Genomic DNA, 18,359 nt, shown 5'->3' with positions numbered 1-18,359 from the left:
GGTTGCATCGGTGTTCGACTTCTCTCCACTGAATTCTTCAGTCGATTGATTTCGCCTTTCTGGAGCTCACATGTGTTGTGTTTGGGAGAAAGAACATGGCAGCTCCCTCGAATGAAGTCCAGATTGTTCCTGCCAAAAAGCGCACAGGTAAATATTAACGTCGAATATAAAATATTTAATACAGTAGACAGAGAAATATATAACGTCTATGAGTACTTTAATAGATACCTGGCTTCTACGTCGATGATGCGCAGCTGTTATTAGCACAAGAACATAGCAGTCAGGCTATGATGCAAACAAGAAAATGGGTAACGTCGTCTTGTGTGTAAGTTATGGTGTTTGGTAGCTATCCAGCTGCGTTCAGTATAATCAACTTACATGACAAAACATTTGCTCGTCTGGCTAAAGTTAGCATCCGATCAGCGTTCAGTGTTGTATTGACTCACCAGACTTCAGGACGAACATGGTTGACAGATTAGTTGTGTGATTAATGGTTTGTGAAAAAAGGTATTTTCCATTGTTACTTGTCATAAGTTTTGACGTATTACATCAGAAGATCAATGTCTTTGCAGGAGAAGAATTCATTCCGTAGAAATTACATATTACCTCCTGAAAACCGTGACATTTTCTCTGGTTACATGATTGCTGACAATTTACCACACCGTTGAACATAACATCTTAGATGATATAATTATAAGTTATTTAATTGCATTGCAGCGTTTGTTTCTCCTATATTGGATATAACGTTAGGTATTTTGTTTTTCAAACCTTGCGAATGTATCATTTGCCTCTGATGGAGAAACAAGCAGCTGCATGTATTGGAAAGGAAGTGGTTGAGAGTAGTTGGTAAAAGTTTTAACAGGTTATGAGTTTGATGTACCTTAGATGCTAACAGTGTTTACTTGACAAAAGAAAAGTTATATTATTTTTCATGGCAACCATACAGTGTTTCCCACAGCATGACATTGCATACAGCAAGCTAACTTCGATTAAAACAGGCACTTTTCCAACAAGATTATGCGGTTTTGGGTGAGGGTATATCTCTGTATATGGGATACATTGATATAGCACTACTATAACATGAGTTTGTTGCAGAGACTACAGTTCTTAGTTGGCTCCTGTTTTCAAAAGATAAACAATGGGCCCTTGGAAGCCAAAATGGTTTGAATTCCATTCAGTCCTTTTCTCTCTTAGCAATGTCAAAAAGTCTCACACACTGCAAATCACCTCTATGTCAAGTGAGATGATGCAGAGCTGTTGGTAGGGAGGTGAAAGGTGATGATGATCCTTGTAGAAAATTATTTAGAGAAGATGATACAAGGACAAAATAGTGGTGCTCTCCAATTCCACAGCTATTATGTCTCCTAGATAGGTGGCCTCTCCCGGTGGGAGACACATTTGGACAATTTGGATGTGGAAAGCGACTTTCCTGAACTGTATTACCCTGAGGGACAGTCTGAACTGTAGACCGTGTCTGAAGCCTGTGTTAAAGCATGAGTCTAGCTTCATTTGGTGCAGAGTTACCTGTACAGACGGCTGCTGATGAATAACTTCTCTGATAACTTACTATCTGACTGTGACCTTTTGCATGATGGTCTCACGTGTGACCAGCTTGTCTGTAGTATATACGTAGAGTTAGGTCAATTAGATAGTTGAACTCCTTGCTTCAACCTGTTTTCACCGCATTGCTAACAGCTCAATCATTGAACTTTCTCTTCAGTCCAAGGACCACGGCGGGTAGCCAATCAAATTCCACATGAAATCCTGCAAGACCCTGAGTTACAGGAGGCGATCAAAGCCCTGCCTGCAAATTACAACTTTGAGATCCACAAGACGGTTTGGCGAGTGAGACGAGCAAATGCTAAGAGAGGTGAGCTCTGTTCTTTCTTAATGCACTTAATTTTGTACATGATTAGGAATCTGTATGTACTCTTTTAACAGTGACAGTCACTGTATTTACTGTAGTGGGGAAAATGGCAGATTTCAAATGATAGAAGAGCAGCGGTAGAATAAGCTTTATTGCAAAAGTAAAATAGGGTCTGGGTGGTCCCCACTTTTTTGGAGGTTTAACACAACATGGACATTATGTAAAAGCTGTGCCAATCATATATTCCACAATGTCACAATGCTCACGAGTACAGTCTAAGAACAGCACAGAAATATAAAGTGCTTGTGCTAGAGGCTTTTAAATTGCACAACTGACTTATGAATTAAGTTACATTAGCTGAATTGGAGCATAGGCTGGATGAAGTTACTTGGAAGTAAATGATTTGCAATAAATACTATCATTTACACAGCCTGTATTTACATAAGAGTAATAGTTCCAATTCAGAGTCATATTAAAGGGACTGCTCACCCCAAAATCAAAAATACATATTTTTCCTCTTACCTGTAGTGCAATTTATCCATCTTGTTTTGGTGTGAGTTGCTGAGTTTTGGAGATATCGTCTGTAGCGATGTCTGCATTTTTTGAATATAATGGGACAATATGGCACTCAGTTCAGAACGCCAAAAAACTACATTTGAAAAAGTCAGCAGCAATGTCTCTTTCCAGAAATCATGACCCAGTTATTCAAGATAATCCATAGACCTTGTTGTAAGCAGTTGCTGTTGAGTTTTTCAAATGTAGTTTTTTGGCACTCTGAGCACCACAAGCCAAGTGTCATATAGTATATTAAAAAAAATGCAGACATCTCTACGGCCGATATCTCCAAAACTTGGCAACTCACACCAAAACAATCTAGATGGATAAATACACAGGTAAGAGGAAAAATATGTATTTTTGATTTGGGGGTGAACTGTCCCTTTAACTAGCAGGATCTTTGTCCCAAAACCCGACACTGAAAACCATTATACTGTGCCACCATGTCCTATGTCATCTTGATTCAAAAAATATTTATTTTGTTATGTCCATTAATGTCAGTGTCACCACAACATACAACTAATATTAGCTAAAGGTTTATGAAACAGTTCAGCACTGAAATACTTTCTTTTGTATTGTTACTCACACCTCATTAACAATTGCTTTGCAAGTTTAGAGAAGATCAGCAGTATAGAGTGGATGTATGAACATACGGGATGCACAGCATTAAGAATCGTATACTAAAAGACAATGTGTGCAACATTCATTCAAAATGCCATCCACAAGTGCATCTGTGCTTTGACCTACTTTGACGACTTTATTGTACAATCAGTAACCCGCAAGGTTCACACGGGTTTATCCAGTGTTGTGACAAATCAAAAGCAGACCCGGTTTTAAAAAGGCCATGTAGGTCATCCCACAGTGACTATGCCATTAGAATCTAACATCACTGAACAAGTGTTTAACAATATACAGCAACAGCAAAAACTGTTAGGAAATCGGTATGTTTCAGATGTAATGTGTTTGTGCCTCTTTGGTGATGTGATTCAGAAAAAGGCCTTATACTTGTGGTGTGTTCACCCTTATTGGTCAGCATAGACACCAAAGTGAAGCAGGATGCTTTTCACAAGCACTTCCATTTCCAGTGTGTTTTGGAGTCGGTTAATACTGAATTTGTGAGGGGGATCTTTTTTGATCTTGGGGTGGTGGGGCAATTCCCCCAGGAATTGTGCTTATGTGTTATTGACAGAGTTGGAAGGCTACACTCACACTCCAGTTAATAGTGCTCAAGCTAAGATTTCTTCTCACCATCCATTCAACACAGATGTTTGTGTGCAGTGTAACTAAAAACAAATACAAGAAATCATATTTTATATTTCTTTTTTGACCCATATTAATAGCAGAACTTAATAAACAACAAATATTTCAAACCCAGTCTCAAAGTAAAAGGAGGGAAAATATTCTATTTATTAACTCTAAAACTGAGCGACAATTTCAGTTGTCTTTCTCACAGGCTGTCCATACATCTTCAGGATGGAGGTAATTTAAACTGATACAGGATATGGGTCACTTAAAAATCTGAATTGAGTAGCATGTCCTGCAGTGGGATTGTAGCCTCAGGACTAACTGAGTGTGGGCACAGTGGGAGGCTTGACTGACATTGATGTACTTTCTGTTGTGGTCTATGGCAGCAGGCAAATCATTTTTTTGTTGCCCTAGAACTGCCTTAAGTAGCATTTGATGATAACATTACATTGTTTTACTGGCCCTTATACCATTATTAGGGGATCATTAAAAAAACAGAACAGAAAAAACAATTTTAACTACTACCAAGAAGCTTTGAATCAATTTTGCACTATTAAGGCTGAGCTATATTTCAAAATTACAAAATCAGTAGGGAAATGAAGATGCAGAGAAATTAGAATGTATGTGATTTGCAACAAAATCACCAAGACCTAGTTCTGTGTAAAAATGCATTCTAAAGTTTAACTGAAGCTAATAATAAGCCCCAGCAGTCTGTGTTGGACAAATCAAGTGAGTATCTTTCAAAGTTACATTGTTTTTAGTATAAAATTCCCTCTATGTGTTTCCAAGGACAGTGTTTACCTGCTAAGCCGCGGTAGAGGGGTAGAAACACAAAGAGGGAACTAAACAGTAACATTGGTAGCTTCGGGAAGGTATTTCTTTGCTGCCAGTGAGAACAAGAGGAATGATTACAGCAACCAGAACCAAAATTCAGTATACATATGGGTATGTGAGTATTGGTTTAAAATAGACTTGTGAGACTTGAAATAGACTGGAAATGTGAACCTATCATTTAATAGCATATGCACTTCAATTTCTGCGCTCACATGTATGTTTTGACTTTTCCTCGTGCTTGGTGTTCCCTATTCATGGGGTAGAGTTACAATGGCGGCCTCCAGCCTAAGAAAAAATCGTCCTTCACTAATGTAAATGTCAAAATGTGTAGTCGTTCAGTCGTTCCTGCTTTGGGTGGAAATATGCAGATTGCATGCTAAGAGGACTGAATAATTTTTTAGATTTCCCTGTGGGGAGCATGTGGTTTCTGCAGCTTGCTGGCTTTGCTTTTTTGTTGTGTGATGTTTTTATCAGAGCTCATCCTCTCTCTCTTTGAACCCAGAGAGCATAACTCACCTTATCACCTCTGTCACTCTCTGTTCCTCTTTGTGTCCATCTGTTTCTTTGTCAGCCTTTGAACTCCTCTTGAGTCTCATGCACAGTGCTTTTAAAATAGAAGACTGAGAAACATACAGTAGAATTTTATTTTAGCTGCCCAGTCTCTCTTTTTTCTGAGTTTATTAATATTCAAAAGCTTTCTGTTGTTTTGCCTAATTTTCTCATTTTAATCTAATTGTGTGTTGTTTTGATATAATTCATTGTGCATCTCAGCTCTTTACAAGAGCAGCTTAGTTGTTCAGAGTTTCATTCTTACCATTTTATTATGGCCTCTGTCTTACAACAGTTGTTCAACCTTGCACGCAACTATTGAATCCTATTTGGAAAAACTGAAAAATTACACAAGACATCAAGATGAAGCAAAAAGCAGTACGGCCTTGAGTGTCTTGGGGTACCTTGAATTCATGAAAGTGTTTCTCACAACTTAACTACAGATAATCAAAGGATTAGCACATTTGACAGTTTCTTATTAGATGTTTCCTTGAGCTTCAAGACAATAAGCATCATGTGGAGCTTTCAGCTCCTCCTTTAGTTTCTGCTTTCCATGGTACAGTTACTTTTATGAAAGGGAAAATAAGAGAAAAGTATGACAACAATCTTGTAATCTCAGAATTTTTAGAATCTTAAATTTTGAATTGCATCAATGCCAATGTAAATATACATCCAACTAAGCCACAGATGGCCCATGCCACTAAACAGAAGTTCAACAGAACAAGTCCCGATTGACAAAACATCTAGTGTAGTCCATGGCTGGTGACTTGTTTTTTTTCCCCAATTAACTAATGGTCCCTTTCTAAATAGTCTCTTTGTGCTACCCCCAGTAACCTTTGTGCTACCCTGTTTTCTTTTATCCCCAAATACAAAACGACTCCCCAGTTAGCAGTCATATATATATATATATATATATGGTAAGAACATCATTACAGCACCACAAATTGCAGCCTCCTAAGTGACCATAAAGTTCAATCAACTCTCTAAAACAGTTTCAACAAAAACTGAACATTATAACCTTCATAAAGGTAAGATTTATTACACGACTGTTGTATTAGTTTAGGTAGTTGTACCAAATAAACTGGCAATTGAGATCATTAAATGTATTCCTTTGATTATTTCATTATGTCCCCTTTTTCTAACATTGGCCGTTTTGGAGTTCCACAACATACAGTATGTGAACACAGAACACAAACATGCATTACCCTCTACATACCTCTTCTTTTAGTTGTTCACATTAACATTTGACTATTCATCAAATCTAACCACAAATGTTATGCATTCACACACCCAAAATTGAATCTACTACAGGATAAACCTCCTTCTAGTCCTCCTCGCCATAACCCCCTTTTTGAAAATTCTAATCCCTTGGCTTTGTCCGTTCAGTCTGCCATTCACTAAATTGGTCTTTCCAACACTTTCTTATTTCACCTCCTGTCTTTCATTGTTAACATAATCCCATGTGTAGCGTACGTGTTACTTAGTGTTACAACAGTAGGTATGGCACGTAACAACATCATAAGATGATTGGTGATTGACTGTTCACATAAGCCAAAAGTGATCTTTTTGTCACTGCGTATTGAGAAAGCTACATGTGTGCAACAGTGGTCCACATTAAGTGACATGTCTACAAGAATAAGAAACCTTCCACACATTATTTTCTTGCTAACTGTATACATGTATGTACATTATACATCTGAAGCTGTTTAATGAACTACTCTTGTATCTTTTTATGTCTGTGTAGTTTTGGGGGCAGGAGTGTACTTCCAGAGGTAGAAGCAGCAGAGTGCAAACTCAAACATGCATTCAAACAGTCAGTCCCACCTCCAGCATCTGACTCACCTTTCACCGGGAGCAGCAGATGGAGAAAGCTCTTTGCTTCTGTCAGCTGTGGCAGAGGTGTGCTCTGAAACCTTTCTCTGTTAATAAACTTGCCCTTTTCTAAGTAATGACCTGTCTTTCACTGTCTGCATGAGCGCTTGGTGATCCCTTAACCTTTCATCAGTAAGAAATGCCCTCACTCCTCCTTGCACTGCCCCATCTATCACTCCATCTCATGACTATCTTCCCTCAACCTCTTGGCCTTTTGTCTGTCCCAGCTTTTATTGTTTAATGCTGTCTGGCACTGAAGTCTTGAAATAGTTTCAGGCCTAGTTATGTGAAAACATTTGTGCCCTGAATTCAGTGTCTTCGAATTGTAAGTGTCCGCTGAGGCGTTGATGGATTTATTGAAAGAAGGTGTGAGAGAGTTTGACTGGGAGAAAATGTCATGGTTGATTGAAACAAAGCCTTAGTCTCCAGGTGCTCGATCCATGTGTCTGACTTGGTGGCAGGGACTTCACACTGAACTGTTTGACACCTTGTGAATTGCATGTTTGTGGACATCTCATGTCTACATGAAACATAAATCGATTACTGCTTCAAAGGGTAAATGGCAAAATGGGTAAATGGCAAAATGAGAACTGTTGTCAGGAGGCCTTATTGATGCACAAACAGTGTAGTCTAATATAGTTCCAAGCAGCAAACCACTGAACAGCAGAACCCCTGTATTTCACACAGTTACAAAGACAAAAACGCACTCAAACTCATTTTTTAAAGCCAAAAATGCATCCTAAAAAATCCTAAAACTGGTATATACAGTCAATATAACATAATTACAACAAATTGTATTTAAAACATGTTATTAGTACATCTTTTTTCTCAAAAGATGTACTAAAGAAAATGAATGTGTGAAAGGTATCATTTGTTGCCCATACAGATTTACATGTTTTTATGATTTAAATGACCAATTATCTTGATGCAAGTCAAATAATGGTCATATTTCTCCTAATCTTTTGATTTGGCCCAAGATATTGACACTTGTTGTTAGAAAACTGAAATTGAATTTCTACTATTTATCAAACTTACTTTTTTTCCCCTTGGAATCTTTGCTGAAATCAGTCAATTAACTGAAAATTAATCACAAAGCATTTTGATAATTGATTGAAAGTTTACGTTATTTTTCAAGCAAAATTGCCAAACATTTCCTGGTTCCAGCTTCTCAAATGTGATGCATTCCTGCTTATCTCTGTTTTATGTCACTGAAAATTGAGTCTCTTTGGGTTTTGGACTGTTGGTCATATAAAACAAGAAATTTAAATATGTCATATGGGGCTCTGGAGGAAATTGAACATTTTTTACTATTTTCTGACATTCTACAGACCAATCAAGTAATTATTTTTTATTGAAAAAGTAATTGACCGATTTTTTTGATTAGTTGCAGCCTTGGTATAAAATGTTTCACTCTGCATTTTTAAAATTGCCACATTTTACCATATTTGCTTTCCTTACTAATCTCCTCTCTGTCAATCTTGTCTTTTCCTTCTCATCCACTTCATGCTCTGATTCCTGTTCTGTTGACATCATCATCTTAGTAGTCTCTGATACCTAGGTGTCGTCATGTTTCTTTGATGAGGAGATGACAGGATTAATGTATGCTAAATCATGGATTCTTTAGGATCTTTAATGCAAAAACTACAAGACATATGTCTTAAGAAATCCCCAAAGGACATTCGGATTTTCATCTACTTTGAATTCCAAGATAACATGATGGTATTACCTTCTTGAAAGAAAAGCTTAAAAGTTGCAGTTCAGTTTGTCTGAAATTTTGATAGGTGTTGAAGTCTGTAAAAAAATATTTGGCTGTGTAAAACTGAGAGTGCAATATAGTGTTTCAAATTAATACGTTTTATTTATGTAGCACTTTCAAAGCAGTTTAGAATGCTTTACATTTAAATGCATAATAATTGAAGTCATTAAGTTAACAGTTTAGCAAAAGCCTTTACATTAAAATGAGCTTTAAGGAAGGATTCAAAAGGGAGCATTGACTTACACTAGCTCATTATTTTAAGGTTCAACCTTAATGACCATATAGCCACAATTCTGTTGCCTCTTTGGTGATTTAAAATGGTCAGATATTGTGTTAATTGTTATTACTGATTCCTTTTCTTTCTCAGAAGCATAATTACATCTTGTTTTCAGACACAGATACTTTTTGCATTTGTGCTAATTTATTTAAAATCCCCTACACACATTTGTGGTGAGCTCACTTTCCTTACTATTGAGAGTTCCATAGAAAACATGTTACTTAGATTTTTTTTCTTTGCTCACTACAACCTTCCTCTAATACACCTGCACCTGCTTTTCTCAGTCATCATCTGTGTGATTTTTTTCTTTAAATGAATATGCATAAAGGAAAGAGCCTTACTTCACTGGTTGCATACAGGGTGCAGTTGAGATGACAGGCCCTTTTGCCTGTTTGCTAAAAAAATCATGCCCGTTTCTCAATGCAGAGTGAGTCTAAAACGAGGCACAAACCACGTAGTAAATCCTGCCCTAAACAAGGTTTTTCTATTGGTTCATCTCAGTTGGTGTCACACATCAATGGATCAGTAGGACTCCTCTTGTCAACATGCAACACCATCAGCAGGACCAATGCTTGTTAATTGGTTGCTTGATTTCAATTTCAACCCATCAGTTTGTCCGTATTAAATTTTAGCTCTGTGACATACACTTGTGTGAAGCTGGGGAAGGGTGGTTTTTCTGTGTGTTTCAGTAGAGAAGAGAGTGAAAGTGTGACTCACAGAGCCAGTGGCAGGCATGGAGAGAAACAGGAAAAAGAGAGTTTAATGGCTCTGTACAAGCCATGAGCTGTAGTCTTGTGGTGATTGGTTTGGACTATATTTCCAACAGCCCGTCACTCGCTAAAATAAACCAACAGTACCACCGTGGCAGATGGGAAATTGCCCTGAAATGTCACTATTTGCTGTCAGTGGAGCACTCTGAACTAGTAGCAGAGGCTATGTATAGCATTGCTCTCCAGGATTTATTAAATAACATGTTGCCGTCACTCTAACTGAAGTATGTAACTTTTTTGTTTGCCTTTTTCCACTGGCTCCAGTGGCTCTGCAGCTTCCAGAGGGCCTGCAGATGTTTGCCTGTGTCATCGCTGACATCATTGAGAGGTAAGATGGAGAAAGAAAAAGGGTTTTTAAAATTTTTTTTCTGCTTGCTTAGTTTATTTGAGAACATATGAGTAAGCAGCAGGTAAAGAAGTCAAGCCAGCAGCGTACGAACTTCAACTGCTGCGGCCACTTGGTACTCATTAGGAGAGCGAGAGCTTTATCATAATACCCCGCCTTCGACTCAATCTGGGATTCAGCAGAAAATGAGACACAATTACGCAGTTTTAGGACAGATATCATAGCTTCCCTTGCTCACAGTTGGAGGAGGGAAGATATATTATTCTTTTTAATTACATCTTGTTTCACTCTGCATATGCCCTATTGCACACCAGCACTCTATCACACAGGCACGACAAAGTTTTTTTTTTTTCATCCTGCAGCGAGAAATGCTGCAGCATTAATGTGCTCCAGACCTAATAGTTTCTTTTATACTACACTGTGGTTTGGCCTACACTGTGCTAAATACAGTTTGTACTTCAGTGCTTGGTAAATAGAAACACACATTCTGAAAAACTCTTATGTGAGGGCCACAGAAGAAGAAAAAAATCAGCTCTGTTTTTAAATTTTTCTCCCTGGTTGATGTCTCTCTGGTCTCATTTCACCTTCACTTGGCCTCTGTTTCTCAGGAGCACCGTCTGCCAATTGTTTTCTCAAAGAAAATTGCTGCCCTCATTAAATTCCTTTCATAGGTGTTTAGTCAATGCTAACATGATTGCAAGATAAAGAATAGAGTGGCTGGAGCTGACATACACTTTTCAGGCTGAGCAGATATTTGATTTCACACAGTAAAGTTGGATCATATCAGTTTGATTGTATTATTGTGTTCTTCATGCTTACATGTGCTTTATATTACTATGCCAAGATATATGTATTTACCATGTAAATGATAAAACTTTGGTCTTGCTCAAAAAACTTGGGCAGGAGGTTGTGTTTCTCCCTTGCCTCAACGCTTTTATCTATCTTCTGTTTTTACTCCATCATTTTGTTCATCTTTTCGCCAGCTGTATCAGACCTCTATCGCTCTATCTTTCTATCACTCTCTTTACAGTAATTTCTTTTTATCTCAAGAAAGAGAGTGAAGTTTTGTTGATAGGGTCTGGTCTTATCAGTCCTGCTGCTATCAAACTGAGAGCTACCAAAGTTTGCTGCATGACTTTTAAACCACACACCCATGCAGTCCACATTTATATGTTTGAATTGTCAATGTCCATCATGCAGTGGGCTAAATCGGCCCCATCTCTTCTAATGAGAGCAATTAGTGGAAACTAATTGCTTTTCTCACTGTCTTCATACCTCGTCCTCTATCGCTCGTCTCTGTATTTTTCACCCTCTCTTCACCATCCACGCGATTTCTTCCCCAGACTGCCGGAAAGAAGGTGGTTCTCACGGTTTCCCTTCATTAGGTCTAGCTATATAGTTTCCCTAAAGCTATTTTCACTCTGTCTGTCCTGTCTTACTATGTAAGAATTTTCTTTGCAATTCTAGTCTTTCCAGATTTAACAGATGGGTTCTTCCTGGATGAACATCTGAGCCTCTGAGAAGTACTGAATATCTGCCATCTTTTGCACAGACTGACAGGTTAAATATATAATTTGAATGACATCAGCTGAGTTAGAGTGCTATTGTCTCCCTATAAAATTCTTGGCAAATAAAAATGGCCAAATATGTTGGTCATCCAGGGTCATACAACCGCAGTTTTGTCCCAGTTTATTACAACTTGGGTGTTATTTTTGCAGTTTTGGCCTTTCCTATTGGTTATGAAAACATTTTACTGACCAGAATTATTGCTGGGATCTGGGAACAGATCATATAACTACAACAAAGTCAGACAAGGCAAGAAAAGAGTGGTCAGGCAGTCAGATGAGATTTTCTACGCCACTTTATTTGGAGGGTAAAGTGAAAGTGAGCCCACCTGAAATGTTGGCAATGATCCCTGATTGCCAAGGAAAACTATCTGTGCACACATCTACGGCAAGTGCTGTAGGTCAAAGTTGATCCACAAAGTTGATCTGTAAACTGTATGGCGGGTATTAGGTTTTGTTACTGATAGGAATGGTGGTCAAAACTATGAAAATGAGATATAAGTTCTAATAAACAAGAATTATGCTTTAAATCAGGCTTTGTTTCTATGTTAATATGTGTGGATATCACGACCTGGCTGACTGAGAATCTTCTTAGATATGGTTGGCTTGTTGATGGTCACAAGAATGGTAGTTTAAGTTGACAGTCACATCACCTCTAAGGGCTTATGGGAACAAACAGTGAATCTAAGGTCAAAACCATCTGGTGGCTCCTCACTGTTTGATCTTTAATCCTGATGTGGGGATGAAATTGCAGCATTTGTAAGGAGGAACTAAAAGAACTCAAGGTCCTGGTTCAAGTCTGTTTCCACTTCATACCATAACCGGATAGATGGTGCCCTGGAAGTGAGAATAGTCTTGATAACAATCTTAACACAAGAGCTCAGAATTTGGCTGATCCCTTCAAAGGCTTAACCCACAGGTGAATGCTGTCTGTTTCTGGATGTTTAATCTGCCCCCCAGATGAAAATGCTTGTTGGGGGAAAACCAGGATATTCTGCTGAGAAGCCTGTCAACAGTTTTATCTACCAAAAAGGAAAATTAAATAACTCAAGTATCTCATGTTAAACTTAACAATGATCACCGAGATAGAGAAATATTTAAACCAGACTTGGCAGCAGTTACCGTTTCAGAGCCCTCAATTGTGGCATCAACCAAGCCAGCTGTTGCATTGATGAAAATGTAGAAAATGGGCATACCCATCCTAATGTGGATCTAGCATAGGATTGGAGTGAGTGAATGACAGTAACCTTTTGTATGTTGGCACAGCAGACAGCTGACCTTGTGTCACCCAGCTTATGTTGAGGGTTACCAGAGGTCCCAGGAGTTGGGTGGCTCTGCCATCACCGTCACTGCCGCAGTCCCTCGTACTCTGGAGACAGGGCTGAGGTCCATATCAAAATGAGGGATGAAAGGGCTAAGCTGGCCTCAGAGTAAGGCGCTTCAGTGGGAGGGACTGCTAAGTCTTAATAAGGACAAGCTGCTCTGAATTATGGCCATGCTGCAGTTAATACACTTGGGCCCTTTTACATATGCACACTTTTACAGTCACAGTGTACCATGCTTAATGTGATGGGCACTACATTTCTCTTTCAAGCATAATCTCTTCTCTCTCTCTATGCTTGTCTTTCCATCTATTTATCCATCTGTCCTTTATATTTCTGTCTTGGCCTCCCTCTTTCTCCCTGTCTTTCTGTTGTCCCCCTCACTTTTCAGAATTATATTTTTGTCTCCCCGCCCCGCTTTTACAGTTTATTAAAATCTCTTTAAACAGTGTCCTCTTACTGCCCAGCTGCCAGAGTCCAGATGAGAGGTGCTCTGAGTAGTTAATATTGCCCATCTGAGTGGTGTTCAGTAATACCAAGCTTTGCCGGAAGTAGAGAAGGAGTGATTTGTGAACGTCTTTGTCCTGGGTGTTGCCTCTCAGGTAAATACAGGCTGTGTTATCCTCTTTGGTGGAGGTTGTTGTGGCTGTTTTATATGTTTTATATAACATTATAACAGTTAGTCTTCATTATTCATTATCTATCAATAGAAATAAAGGTGATTATAGAGTAAAAGCATCAATGATACAGCAATTTTATTTGCATTTTTCTTGTCTACTACCATTATTGTTGAAAGCATCATAACCAATTTTATCATTATTTGTTATTTGCGGAAATAGCATTTATATACTTCTTATTGTTTGGCTGATGAACCTTTAACAGGTCTAAGTTTGGCCTTAAAGTTGATCATCAAAATATACTCTAAAACATACAAGCATCTAATGTAGATATGCTAAAATGTGGGTGATAGATATATATAAGATGATATACTTCATAAAGGTAGGGGTTAGTCCAAGGTTGTTTTATTTAATTGCATTATATTTATTTAGATGCACCTTCTAGACCGGCAAATCAGTATAACTCTATAATATTCCTGGATTTTAACATTTCATTTCTGACATGCAGATGTTTTCGGCCATAATAATCTAGATTATACATTGGTTTTCATGTCATGCAATGCAGGCTACAGAAAACCTGAGCACTTTCAGATAGAGGCCCACTTGAGTCGATTGGTCTGTACACTAAACTCCTCTAATGTCTGCAGTTTAAATAACCATGTCACCATTTATAAAGCTGCAGTCCATTTATTACAGTGCCATCCTCCTTTATCTGATTCTCACTGTGCTATTTCATTTCATTCTTTACTCACCCAGTGTTGACATTGTCATAGAAATTCAAAGACTTATGAAGTCTGCTTTCACAAGTAAACAAAAAAGAAAAAGCTTTCAGAATAAAAGAAAGAATTGGTAACTTGTGCAGACAGGCAGTGATGCATGTGCTGTCACTGTACCATATGTTTTATTGCCTTTGATGGTATGCCAGCTGTCTTATTCTAGCTTTGAGAGAAACTTTTATGAACTTACTTCAGTATTTACTGCTGCTGCTTTTGTGACAGTGGAGGAATATAAAGAGAGTAGCAGAAAGCAGGATGTGTGGGGCTGCCGCCATGTCCTAATCCTGAGGACAGCACTAGCATTTAATGTTCTCTCTGTTCTCCTGGCACGAAAGCCCTGGGCCTCTACATGGAGATGTTAGCCTGTAACCTAATCCGAGGTCTTGTACTCTGATGTTTGGTGGTTGAATGACAAATTTGCTGAGCATACAAGGCCAAAGGGCTCCTGTTTTTGAAGCAAAAACAATAGTGAAAAATGAAACAGTCTGTTCCCTAGATCATAAGAGAGAATGTACATGCTTTAATTGTGCTATTGTTTTGTTTGTTTCTAATAGATGTACCCAGGACTCCATGTAAAGCAGTATTGATATTGAGTGAAATAATAAAGTAAATTGAATTGATTTTACTGTGAAACAAACTTCATTGCATTTTAAGAGGCACACTTTATACACCAAATTACCTCAAAGCGTTTAGAAATCAGGTAATTGGTAGATGAAAAAAAAAAAAAACACTTTCTAGGTTCAGAGAAGATAACATTACAAATGACAATTTAATATACAGTTTAATGTTTTCATATATTGTCATATACTGTATATACTTATAACATTTAGCAGCATATGTTAAATGCGGCTACATTTACTCTATTTTCAGGGTTTCTGAGCAAGGAAGTTACCTTGAGAGACATCAGAGCCATTACACCAAAGTACTATAAAAACATAATTGACAAGTCTGTTGTAGCCCTTGTTTTGCATATTTTATCTTCTGTTAGATTAATGAATGGCTGTGGCCACATGTCAGAAAGGTCATTGCATTTCTTTGGTCAGTGTTTGTTCACACAATTGATTTTCCTGCCTGAATAGGCAGTTTAAAACCTGCCCTTTTAGTCTTTAACTAATGTCAGGGCCGCTTGGTGGGTTATTCTAAGGCTTAGAATTAGAAGGCGCAAGTGTTGCACATTGATGTTGTGGGTGAGATTTTGTTGAGTACTGTAGGTGTAACTGTCATGATCTGTATTTATTTAGCTTTTATGACCAGAATCTGTTTGTCAAGAGATACATGATATATAGGACAACACCTCAAAAAAGTCAGGTACAATACAATGGACATAAAGTAAAATGCATTAAAAAGTAGTGAACAGAAAAAAGAGAAAAAGATAGCAGAACAGAGAGAGGTAGAGATCAGTCAATTAGAATGTATGAGTAATATCTTACCAAAAGCCTTGACAGTCACCTGAATATAAATTTTTCCTAGATCTGGCAGTTGCCCTAAATCCATTAACCAATTACCATTCCTTAGTTTCAAGTTTTTCTACAGAATAAGTCAGCAAAAAATATCCTGGGTCTTCACTACACTATAATGAAGCCCACATTTCTGATTTTTATATATAATATAATATAATATAATATAGAAACAAGAGTAGAAGAAGGAAGCTTTCCCAAAAATGGCCTTATAAATAAAGATATACCAGTAACTAAGCCTATGCATTGACAGATACACAAAAGGATTGACTGTATACACAATGCCGGACCAACCAGCCCGGCATTGTGTATACAGTGATGAGTCAGGAATTTGCAAACAATTCTCAATGCATCATAAATGGTGTCTAACATCCAAAGACACTCAGCTGATTGAATAACAACAAATCACCATAATCATATAATAGTAAAATGTAGCAAAAACAACTTTCTTGGGCTCAAAATAAAAATAAAAATTGTTTGTGAAACACCAGCTTTTGGGCATGCTTTTTAGCTTGTCAACAATGTTTTCAATGATTCAACAATGTGGGACTTAAACAAATGACAGCCATCTATTAACATATTCAAATGTCTGAAACAGACACCAGCTTCAGTCTGTTAACATCAGCATGTTCACATTGTCATTGTGTTTAAGAGACACTGTACCTAAGTACAGCCTCAGTGAACATAAAGGGAACATATATGCAGATTTCCACAATTGTGAGATTTTGATTACAACTAGAGCATTTTTTAACAAGCTATATCAAAGTTTTTGCCGGTTATCATGACTGGCAGACCTTCTGTGATGTAGGTGTTAAAACTCTATTGAACTCTGAAATAGTAAAAAAAAAAAAAAAAAATAGCAGTGTAAAGACAAATGTCCGAAAAGTGTGTGACCAGCAGTAACATGACTGCCAGAACAGGATTCAGTCAGGTCTGATCAGTAGAGAGCTGGTGTGGAGGCAGTTGGTTCTGAGATTATCATTGTTGAGCCTTCTGGAGGAGTTGTATGTTTGTATGTATGATTCAACAAAACATGTGACGGAAGATGCTCACTTGGTGATCCCGCTGACATACTGTACCTGTTTTCTGTCTCTCTCCATCATGTACTATCCTAGATAACTGTCAACATAGGCCCTTGATGGCTCAAGTAACAGTCATGTCAGATGCACTATGCTAGTAAATTAAGGTACAATATGCACACACAGCCCCCAGACATCTCCAGGTCCTTCACGTAGCCGTCTTCATCCATCAGAATAGGTTCCTCTATTCCGCATGGCAGGTTGAATCATTTCTGTGGAAGCTGTAGCCACAGCCCACAGCCTCCCAGGGTAAATGTCAACTCTACCATTAGGAAGGAGCCTGGTAGGAGCCTCCAACGCCTTCTTACCCTGATATCATCACAGTCTTCACGGCGCCCACAGCACATCTGAGCTGTAGCAACAGATCTGGGCATAAGTGAGTGAGTGAGTGAGTGAATGTGTCCATGTGCCAGCATATATGCATGTGCTTATGTGTGTGTTTTTGTGCATATGTGCAACATGGTTGACTGCCTGCGCCGACTCTACTTTCTTCTCTTCAGCTATATGAGATCCTCATATATAAGCTCATATATGAGCTCCCAGCTCACCCATAGAGCCATGTGGTGTCTAATTAGCTCTCCTGCCAGGCACACCCTTACTACCCACTTGAAGCATATGTTGAATTTCAACAATATCTCATCATCAATAACTACCTGCAAACCCTGTAGAAACCGGTCAGAATCAGTCAGGTTTTTCTGTTTCTCTGTGTTATTTCCTATTGTCTACCACCGCTGGAAAGAAAGACATGGAGACATGCTTGAAGACTACATGAGAGAGGAGAAAGGTTAAACTTCCTGCCCAGTACCCCAAACCAAATATATATTTGGAGTGGAGCATGTTGTCTATATATTTTCTGCTATATGACAAAGCAAGCTTATAGGTATTATATTTGATTATAGGGGAAACCCTGCATCAAACAGCTTATCTGTACATACTCAGTCTTCTCCTTGTCATCCTTACTCTTTTAAAAACGATACATCAGAGTTGAGAAAAGAGAAGGCAGACTCAAGATTTGAATTACAACAACCCCAGTTAGTTTTGTCAGAGCGGGTACTGGTCACCTCCTGGCGATGACGTGACACTGATGCTTTCTCAGGTGAATTTGATTGTAGTGCCAAGTAGTGGTATGGGAGAGTGTAAAGTGAACACCTATGTCCCTGTGCGCCTCACAGACAAATGCCTGGAGAAACCTCAAGATACCCGCCAGTTCTATCTTTGCTAATCACATCTCATCTAGGGGGACATCATGTCCAGGCAGAATAGAAATCCTGATAGGTGCTGACACTGTATAGTATGATATCTTGGCAGATAGCACCTTGGAAATTGCCTGAGCTGTCATGAAAATACAATTGATTCCTTCTAGAGATACTAAATGAAAAAAAGGTCATTTTGGCTATACCTTGGACAAGACTGGGCAAGCCAGATGGAGGTTGTAAGTGTTTATTCTTAATGTCTGGCCTTTGACTTCCAAA

At 38.3% G+C, this 18,359-nt stretch overlaps 1 protein-coding gene across 2 annotated transcripts in view; it reads left to right on the top strand.

The window, feature by feature from the left end:
* Nucleotides 1–18,359, top strand: part of dph1 (diphthamide biosynthesis 1) — a 60,399-nt gene continuing 42,040 nt past the window's right edge. The window contains exons 1-3 of one of the 2 annotated variants that reach the window (XM_044202122.1): nucleotides 1–147; nucleotides 1,721–1,870; nucleotides 9,990–10,053. In XM_044202122.1, coding sequence (XP_044058057.1) covers nucleotides 96–147; nucleotides 1,721–1,870; nucleotides 9,990–10,053 — 266 coding nt within the window. In that variant the 5' untranslated portion in view covers nucleotides 1–95. Of the gene's footprint in view, nucleotides 148–1,720; nucleotides 1,871–6,794; nucleotides 6,950–9,989; nucleotides 10,054–18,359 lie in introns of those variants that run through there. The other variant, XM_044202124.1, reaches the window with a different exon arrangement.

This window comes from Siniperca chuatsi, linkage group LG7 (genome assembly GCF_020085105.1).
Source record: "Siniperca chuatsi isolate FFG_IHB_CAS linkage group LG7, ASM2008510v1, whole genome shotgun sequence".
Classification (NCBI taxonomy): Eukaryota; Metazoa; Chordata; class Actinopteri; order Centrarchiformes; family Sinipercidae; genus Siniperca; species Siniperca chuatsi.
The sequence above is the reverse complement of the archived record's forward strand: the minus strand, read 5'-3'. Positions and strand labels throughout refer to the sequence as shown.